The sequence below is a fragment of the Mytilus edulis genome, chromosome 6 (genome assembly GCF_963676685.1).
Source record: "Mytilus edulis chromosome 6, xbMytEdul2.2, whole genome shotgun sequence".
Lineage (NCBI taxonomy): Eukaryota > Metazoa > Mollusca > Bivalvia > Mytilida > Mytilidae > Mytilus > Mytilus edulis.
This window is the reverse complement of record NC_092349.1, coordinates 65,686,810-65,697,450: the sequence shown is the minus strand read 5'-3', so window position 1 is coordinate 65,697,450 and position 10,641 is coordinate 65,686,810. Positions and strand designations below refer to the sequence as shown.

Below are 10,641 nucleotides of genomic sequence, written 5' to 3'. Positions count from 1 at the left end.
CTTGATGTATCACTTTCTAATAGATTAATGACATAGAATATCGGACGAAAAAAATTGAGAAAGACGACAGACGACAGACGCCAAGTGGATAGAAAACACTATAGACCCTTTCGGTCAGGTGAAATAAAAAACAGTAAATGACGTTAAACAAGTTTTTTGAAAAAGCTTACACTTGTATTGGAATTTTCAATCAATATCATCTTAATCTCTAAATCGTTCTAACTTTAGAATATTTCTATGACACCGTATTTTATGAATTTTATATATTTATATACATTGTATATATATTGCAAACAGTATCCTTCTTTTATGACATGTATAGCAAAAGGTAAAACCTGACCCCAAGGTCAATCAATATTACATCATATTATAAGTATGTACTAAATTAATTAAATGCACGTATCAGATGTGGCCACGTATACTGTAATTTGAATTTACTTCCTTCTGTTCGACTTGCATGTAAGGTTTGTATAATCTTGTATTTGCTTTATTCAAAGAGTATATCATACGAGTAAAGTGGGAGGAGCAAATATATAGACAATGATAGTGTATTGACTTGACATCAGGATGAGGCTTAGAAACAGGCAAAGATGTGCCTCTGTCGAGCTTTATCACCGTTTCGGTCCGAGTCCTTATATCATTGATATGTCAAGTCAATACACTATTATTGTCTTAATACTGCATTCAAGAAGAAAAATCTTAATTTTTATTTATTCGATTTTTGTATTGGGGAATTCCCCCTTTTTTTATCAAAAAGGCCTCATATCTTGCGTAGTGATATCATAACACAACAAAATATGATATGTTGAAACCGCTGGCGAACGAATTCGTTTAACTATGGACTAGAATATCTACAAGAACTTGAATGAGCATAACAGTTTTTAAAAAACAATTGAAACATATGAAATATACTTTTCCAAAAATTGTAAAGAAGAAATACGTTTGTTTACATTGGAAAAGATTGAAAGGGTCGTCATGAATACTTAAATACTAGTAAAGAGTTGTTCTGGCGAACTGAATATTAATGAGTAAAAGTGATATCGGGTCAGTGACTGTAAATGACATGGTAATATACAGTCAACGCTTTTGACTGCTCAAATAGAATGAGCATAGTATAAGGAAAAAATTGTGTACTGAAAGTGATTAAACAAACACTTACAGATTCATATAAGTTCAACTGTATTTTTAACTAGTTGGTTGGTTTCATAATGACCCAGCTTTATGTCCAATGTCTGTAATAATGGCCTTAGTTATAATTATCGCTGATCATCATAGTGTAAGTGACCAAAGACATATAACAGCGAATTATTTAATTACACATTACTTTAAAATACATGTATGGACCTATTTAAAAATATAAAATACAAAAGTGTCAAAATACACCAAAATAAGACATGAATCTGTGTATCAATTCTTAATGCAGCATGATATGCATTATGTTTTTCGAAAACATCACAATTTCCATTCATACCCATACAATACGTTAAGGCATGCATATTATGCCAGCTTAGAATTTATTTGGTATGAATATTATTAGTTATATTGGTGTAATCAGGGGGGACAGAATTTTACACCTTTGTTGAAAATTCATACACCCTGAGGCGCAAAAAAGTGTAAAACTCCATACACCCCTGATTACACAAAGATAACGAATTTATTTCTTATGAGCAATTCCTTTATTCATCTTTAAACCAGGATGTAAAATTGAAAAATGGTAATGAAAAATTTCCAGAGTATCAATGTTTTCAAAGTAGATATTGCTGCGCATTTTCAAATACTTTTTTTTCATTTTGTGGAAAATTCAGAAAAACAAATTTTCTTTTTTGTCCTCAAATTTTTTTGTTTTTCTTTTTTTTTTTCCTTTTTTTTTACATTTTATTATTTTTTTTTTTTCTTAATTTTAGCAAAAAAAAATTTTTTTAATTTTGGCAAAATTTTATTTATCCTTGGGTGAACCAGGGTGGGGTGTTATTTATAGCGGGGTAATTAACCAATCAGATTGCAGTATTTTTGCTCCATAAGAATTTTTCTTTATTTCCGTATTCCATATTACTGTATACCTTATAACAAAATTATTTTCATTTACCTGTGTACATCATTTTATTTGGCTGCATTTTGTTCAAGGTTTAGTTGTCTTCATGATATTGTTTAACATCTCATCCTCTATTCTATTGATTTTATATTTACATCGTATCATAAATCAAATTTATTCGTTCAGTGTATTTTCACTTGTTTGTGTACATATGTCTTTTGACTGAATTAAATGAAGGCAACAGTAGTATACCGCTGTCCGAAATTCATAAATTGATTGAGAAAAAAACAAATCCGGGTTACAAACTAAAAGCCATTTCAATAAATATTCTAAAGCGTGTCATTCTATCTTTTGATGTCAAACTACTGTTTCAGATACGGGTGAAGGTTGGTACATGTTAAAACGTTTGAGCCCGCTACAAATTGGTTGCACCTGTCCCAAACCTGGAGTACAGTGGTTGTCATTTGGTGATGTGGTTCATAAGTGTTTCTCGTTTCTCGTTTTTTTTAACAGATTATACCATTGTTTTTGCTGTTATAACAGTTTTACACTTTCTTGCTGTTCGGTGTGAGTCGATGCTCCGTATTGAAGACCATACTTAAGATTTGACCTATAATGGTCTTCTTTTACAAATTGTGACTTGGGTGGAGAGTTATATCATTGCCACTTATACCACATATTCTAACATCAGTTGATTTTATTTATACAAAAAGATGGATCAACTACTAATTAATATTTCAAATGTTGCTGTTTTTATAGTTCGTTTCTGTTAATGTTATAGCGACAATGCTTTCAAAGTTTCAAAGCTTTTATTTAAACCATTTTGTTGTATAATGGTTCCATATTGTTAACGTTATGAAGACAATGCTTTACATTTCTAGAATTGTAGGTCTTTATATACATTTAACTGCAAAGGTATTCTTCTATATTATTTAAAAGGATGTACACCTCTGACGTCCCAAAAATGTCTGATTTTTTGGGTTTATATGACTGTAAATAAATAATTTGTGAAGAAAATTCATATGGTGGTGCACTTCTGTTTTCTCTACAGCCCTTTGAAAGTACCCAATTTCGTTGGTTTCCACATTTTTAATCAAATTTTACCTATTTTTGGGCTATTATCATGAAAAAAATCACATTTCAACAATTAAACATTTTGTCATACTTTCAATAAAGATAAAGGGGAGCAATCTGAATAAATTTGAACTTAAAAAACTATAGGTAGGTGTTAAGGTGGTATGGGAGTCTAAAATAAAAATGATAGAATTTGTTCATACTTTGCCAAAACGTAGTTTCTATTGATATATGTTGAAAAATATAATAAAAACGATAGGTCACCGTGCATTTTCTCAAGCTACAGGACGTGACAAAATGACACCTTTTGTATGGATTATACAGGGAAAAACACCATTTTGTGATTAGAAACTAAACAAAATGATAGAATTGTTAAATACATAAGGAAAAGATAGCTTTCAGACAACGCTTTGAAAATATCAAAAGAAAAGATAGGGTCACCGTACATTTTTGACGGCTAAAATACAAAAAAGGAAAATTTCATGTAGAATCCTTCAGAAAATGCACTGTTTTAGAGTTACCTCCCCTTGAAATGCCAATTTAATTTTTTTTTAAAAGCAACCAAAACTAATCAACATTTGCAAAAACATTAATATTTCTAAGTTATATTCTTATAAATTGGTTCTTTTAAATGAACATCACATTATATATCTGCATTCCTGCATCACATTTTGCTAACTTGATAGAAAATATGGACCTTTGGTTCTCTGTCTTTTACAATCCAAGATGGAGGAAGACACCCATACCTCCTTAATAAGAAAGATTTTTATCATATTTTGATGCTTTTTTGTGTCAAATTTACCATGTTGTCAATTTTGTAGATTTGGGATTTTGCTTCGTTTTTTTTTCAACTTCTTTGTTATAAATGATTGAACGCATACATATCTAAGAAATTTGAAAACAAAAAAGATATGTAGGATGTACATTCTCCTGAAAAAAATATCTCTCACCAAATTTCTGAAAATTTTGGCAAAAAAATAAATTAAAAACTGATTACTCAATAACTACTAATTGAAAATACCCAATTTTTTCACAGAGTAAAGTTCGATTATTACATTTTTTAAATTCATTGACATTTTCTACTTGTATCACATATTTCAGAAATAATTCCAGAAGGAGATTTCAACGTGACTGAAACGTCAGAAGAATACATCCTTAATATGTATTTTAGAATAAACTTATTGTATAATATTGTATTTTACCTTATTTATCGATTTTAAAAACAAGAGGCTCTAACAAATCCGTGTTGGTCATCTGTATTTCCAACATGTGCCACGTCATGGTCAAAATCATCTTGAAATGGGGATTACCATAATCACGAGTTAATTGACAATTTTCGTAATTTAGATCTATTTGAAGATCATATCCTGCTGATAGATTTCTTGTTTTTAAGTTTTTAAGTTTTTATCTTACTTTTATAGTTTTCAAGATTTTAGGTAAAAATGCCCCAAACAAACATCGTCATTTAAGGATAATAACTCTAATTTGTTGACACATTTTGTCATCTAGATAGCCCATTGATGATTCTGATAACTTTGACGAAAACTTGACCAAGTAGTTACAGAGGAGATATTCTAATCAAAGTATAACAAAAGACGACATCGGAAGTTGCTCTCATCAATAAATTAAAAAGTTGATATGGAAAGACCTTTAATCGTTCTCATAACAATTGGTTTTTAATTTGTATCATTTTTTGTTTTATTCAGATGAAGTTAGTAACGTCATTGTTTTAAATGTATTGTATTTCAATTCAAACACAATAATCCGTTCTGTTTATTGTGTTTTGTAAAATGATACATCCTAATGTAATTTGGGACATCTTTCATCAGAATTTTATCATTTACTCATAGCACGATGCGATATATCTAACAAAACACTCAACATACAAAACCAATTAAAGAAAGCGCAGCTAAACTTATTTAGTAATATACATATATATATCATATGTGCATTCAATTACAGAATAGTATCGTATAAACATGGCATGCCCAGTTTGTGGAGAAACTAGATTTAGGAGCGCAGCGCAGCAAACATGTCACACCGCCATGAATCATGGAACACACGGTTGTGGTTGTGGATACAAGTTTACTTCTGAAGAAGAATTAAAAGCACACGAGAAAACAATGAAAGAAAACATGAAAGAAAATCCTTGCTCAAGTTGCTGTCGGTCATTTGAAACAAATGGGGCATTAAACGATCATCAGAGGGCTAAACTTCATGATTATACTAAACCACCTAATCAGTGTGATTGTGGGAAAACATGTAAATCTGCAGATGGTCTTACTCAACATATTCGCGATACACAAGAAAACTTGAATATACCAGATGCAAAATATAAAAGTAAAGGAGAATACTATGATGCGTTTTACAAAAAAAATGTCATGGTTAGCAAAGATGATCGTAAAGAGAGCGTTAGAAAGTGTCGTGACACGTTAAACGAAATCATGGATCATGTTAGCAAACAAGAGAATGGCAAAATATACAGTACTGATATTAGAAAAGCTGGAAGTCATGCTACTGGTACAAAGGTTAACAAAGCAGACGAATTTGACGTAAACATCGCTTTGAACATCCCTGTGGCTGACGTGAAGACTAAAGGAACAGTAAAGTATATCTACGAAGATAATTTGAATCCACGCGACCCAAAGGTAAGTACTAGTATTCAAAAACCTTATGTCGCATTTAACGCAGCTATACAGTACATACGTGTATGCCGTTAATCCTGAAAAGTAACACAAAAATATTGATTTGACAACATGTATCGATATAATGGTAAATCGAAGACTATCACAACTGTTTTACATTCAAAACTATAAAGATCATGGAGCTTTCCCTTTCTCGGAAAAGGCGTAATACGAAGTCACTTTTTGTCAATAGTTATCAAAGGTACCAGGAATATAATTTAGTACGTCAGACGCGCGTTTCATCTACACTGGGATATAGAGAAAATCCTTGGTTTTTCAAAAATTTAAAGTTTTGTAAACAGGAAATTTATAAAAAAAAAAATGACCACCTTATTGATATGCATGTCAACACCATAGTTTTGACTACTGGGCTGGTGATATTCTCGGGGACGAAACGTCCACCAGCAGTGGCATCGACCAAGTGGTGTAAATAGTTATGAAAGATACCAGGATTATAATTTAGTACGCCAGACGCGCGTTTCGTATACATAAGACTCATCATTGACGCTCATAAAAAAATATTTATAAAGCCAAACGAGAACAAAGTTGAAGAGCATTGAGGATCCAAAATTCAAAAAAGTTGTCCCAAATACGGCTAAGGTAATCTATTCCTGGGAAATAGAGAAAATTCTTTGTTTTTCGAAAATTCAAAGTTAGTAAACAGGAAATTTATTAAAATGACCACCTTATTGATAATCATGTCAACACCGAAGTGTTGACTACTATGCTGGTGTCAAGTGATAGTCACTTCTTGTGTTCAATAATAGCTCACTGAGCAGCGATTAAAAACGATATACTTATTTTTTAAGTACAAGTATGAGAGACAATTGACTTATTCCAGTTTGAAAAAAACTTTCTCGGCGTTAATCATTCGGTTATACTACATGGTTCTGAAAACAACTTTTCTATTTACTGTTAAGTGCAAACAAATTGATACCTCCGATTAATATTTTCAAAGTAATTACTCATCGAACCTCATGGAAATAGTTCAATATGTGTGGTCATATCTTTATCATACATCAATATGTAGTAAATGTAGTAAGTGTGAAAATCAATTGTACATTATACATCGACATCCGTTTTCAACTGAGTACTTGTAATGTACTTATATTTATAAATAAGTCATGTTACCATTATATTAAGACTTTCATTTTCTGGTAATATTTAATCATACATTTTTAAATAAGGATAGGAAATAGATATAAGAAATATCAATATAGAAAAATCTATTTTAGAGTGCACCTCCAGAAAACCTTAATGTGAGAAGAGAAATGACTGCCGTTCCAAAAGGTAGACAGAACCACATACCTATCGGATATGCTGCTGTTAAGGCTGAGGAGAATGCAAAGATGACCAGTAAAGTAACACATAATGGAGACATTATACCTAGAAAAGTTCAAGAGGATCTTTACAGCAAGATAAAGACAGCCATCAAAGATTTGAACCTTAAAGGTATTGGATGCATATTTTTTGGTGATTTGCGATTTTAGTGCAGAGAATGTCAACCTTCATTTGTGAATAAAGTTATATAAAAGTTATATAAATATAAGTTGAATGCTTCAAAGGTTATATTGAACTACGCCAAAATCGTCTTTTAAAGTGGACGTCTTGTAAACACTCACTAATCACCATCGCGCGCAACGTCTTCACGTCAATGATATAGAAAATAACGCAACACATTTTCAGATCTGTATATGTCAACAATCGACCTTACCGATGAACCAGTATAAACACGAATGTGTCCAAAGTACACGGATGTCCCACTCGCACTATCATTTTCCATGTTCAATGGACCGTGAAATTTGTTAAAAACTCTTATTTGGCGTTAACATTAAAAAGATCATACCATAGGGAACATGTGTACTAAGTTTCAAGTTGATCGGACTTCTACTTTATCAAAAACTACCTTGACAAAAAACTTTAACCTGAAACTCGTACTTTCATTTTCTATGTTCAGTGGACCGTGAAATTTGGTAAAAACTCTTATTTGGGGTTAAAATTAAAAAGATCAAACCATAGGGAACATGTGTTCTAAGTTTCAAGTTGATTGGACTTCAGCTTCATCAAAATCTACCTTGACCAAAAACTTTACCTGAAGCGGTACAGACGGACGGACGGACGAACAGACGAACGAGCAGACCAGAAAACATAATGCCCCTCTACTATCGTAGGTGGGCATAACAAAAATCGTCGTTGTATAGAGATTTCGAAAGTGTGACAAAATGAAAGAAGGCTATCTCCGGTGTGTTGCTATTAAATCTTCAATAATTTTAATTGTGTAATCGTTTTTGAAGGAGAAATGTAATTGGATATCGAGGGGGAACGAAAATCATATGTCTGAAAATGGTCACCTGTAAGTATTTATATAATATGCATGTCTTTTTCAGATGTGCATATTTCTAAAAATTCTCATGGTCCAGCACTGACACTGACCATAACTGGCTCAAAAGGGAAACACGATATCAATATAGACGTCACCACAACGATTGGGGATAGTCATGTACCAGTGGGTGTGTATGGTTGGCCTCGTCCTGACACAAGGAAAGTTTTGTCGCAAAATACAATAGATAGAATTAACAACGTCGGAACCCACATGGTCCCTAAAGGAGGTGAATTTTGGAATATATCCCACTCAAAAGCAGAGAAAGAGCTAATGAAAGGATTAGATACTGGGAATCAATGTCGCCGGCAATGTTACAAGATGTTAAAAGCAGACTTACAAACTTGGAAGTCGCAATCCACTGATAATTATCCGGGGATATCATCCCATCTTTTGAAGGTAAAAATGTATGGTCATACTTAGTTTTATGAGTGAAATATAAGTTGATACCAAGGGAGCAATCAAATGGATTATAATAAAAAGGAGCCATTTACAAAGCCATAAATAAAATAAAAAATAATATATGTCTTCCCTGCTTAGATAATATTTTTAGTTGTCACCTGGAGACAAGTGTTGCACTCACATTCGATGTTAGTCATTATCAAGATTATGAGGCTTTAATATAACCAACGCCAAATACATTGAAAATAATTGTTCTCATCTATGCCAAACAGTTTCCATAAAGTTCAAACAAGTCTTAATGGAGTTCATTAAACTAAGGAAACAGAGTAGGATCGTTCGTTTGGCTCTTTGACAGCATGCTAGTATTTTTCTCCGGAAAAAGCTGTCGGGAAAATGACTTCAATTCCAATTATGGTCCAAACAAAGATTTTATACTGATACTGACTTTCTGATAAATATAAATAAAAACATAATTAAGAAAAAGTATTAGTTATAAACTCATATTGGATAACAGGGTTTAAATTGTGTCCTCCAGAAACGCGTTTTGTCGTTATATCAAACTCATCAGTGACGCTCGAACTGGCATGTTTAAAGAGTCAAATAGAATATGCTATCTGAACAGCAAATAATCTAAATTAATATGAATAAAACTAAAATCACCTTTCTTTAGGATTTATTGCCGTTTTGAGTTTATAAAAACAATTTAAAGATTTATTTAACAGAGATCAAGCCTATCATGAGAAAAAATTCAATGTATGAAAAATTAGGAAAATTGTAATGATAAATCTAAACCAAACAAAAGCTTTATATATTATGTTGGTTTTTTTTATTTTGAGCACGCAATGTTTTGGATGAACGAGCGACACCAACCCGACAATAAAGATTATTGGAAGCAGGAAAATATTCACACCTGTTATACGGACTTTCTAAAATCATTTAAGGATCATTTGGATCAGTGCAAACTACCCGATTACTTCCATCCCATGAACAATATGCTCGGGAAAAAAGACAAAGACGTGTGTCACAGACTAGCCAGATGTGTGGAAGACAGAAGAAATGAACTTTTACACATGAAGCTTCTTAAATGAAGCTATTTTTACCAATGCATGTAAAGGATACCACAATCCTGATAATCATTAATTTCGGTCTAAATGGCGATTTTTTTCGTTTTCGTTTGTGATTATCATTTTTTTTTTTTTTTACAATTGAATTTATTATTACATTCCAAGATAGCAATCAAAAAATTTGATCTTGGGATTATCATAATACATTATATGATTTGTCAAATTTAAACTGTCCGTCCATAACTATGTCTAAGTTCTGATTCCTTTGTTTTTCATCTGCTTGGTGTTAGATTTTTGAGGGCTTAAACATCATTTGGTGTATGTTTCCTTTTCATAAAGAAATAAATATTATAATGGATCTTATGCATTAATTGATGATATGTATGTTGTAATTATAATGTCTTAAACAAATAACTTACTTTTATTTATTCATAAATTGATATTGACTAAGAATGCTTTAAATGTAAATAACTTTGTGTTTATGATATGTTTTACTGTTTTCTATTTAATAAATATCTATATTGATGACTGTAACATAAGCTACATGTAGTTTGTGTTTAAAAGAGTTTCCTAATAAGAGCAAAATCATGCAGTTTCTTTAATAAATCATTAAAAATGTTGGGTTTCTTTTCTTTTTTGTTTTTTTTGTTTTTTTGTTTGTTTTTGTTTTATTGTTTTTAAAACATTACATATCTATAAAAAAAATTATGTTTTAAATTAAAACTGATATTTAATTGACTTTATTGTTTGTAGCATTCTATTTTTATATATCCTGGTACATCGGTTTCCTCAACCAAGAAATACTACCTGCAAAGATATTACTTGTGCTGAAAGCGGCGTTAAATAACGAATCAAACAGCTATATAAACAAATTTATAAAAGAAACTCAAATCAACAATCAAGTTCAATCGGTTAAAGTTCTTTGTATTTCGTCATGCTGTGGATTTGTTCTTTTGGGCTGACAATATACTATAACATTCTGCCTATTCACAGTTTCATTGATAG

General features: G+C 31.4%; 1 protein-coding gene across 1 annotated transcript; it reads left to right on the top strand.

Moving 5' to 3' along the window:
* The first annotated feature begins 372 nt into the window (after positions 1-372).
* On the top strand, positions 373-10,370 carry LOC139528169 (cyclic GMP-AMP synthase-like receptor). Its single transcript, XM_071324029.1, has 5 exons — positions 373-464; positions 5,069-5,754; positions 7,026-7,242; positions 8,178-8,569; positions 9,409-10,370. The coding sequence occupies exons 2-5, from the start codon at positions 5,086-5,088 to the stop codon at positions 9,658-9,660; spliced, it is 1,530 nt and encodes a 509-aa protein (XP_071180130.1). The 5' UTR covers positions 373-464; positions 5,069-5,085; the 3' UTR covers positions 9,661-10,370.
* The last annotated feature ends 271 nt before the right edge of the window (positions 10,371-10,641 follow it).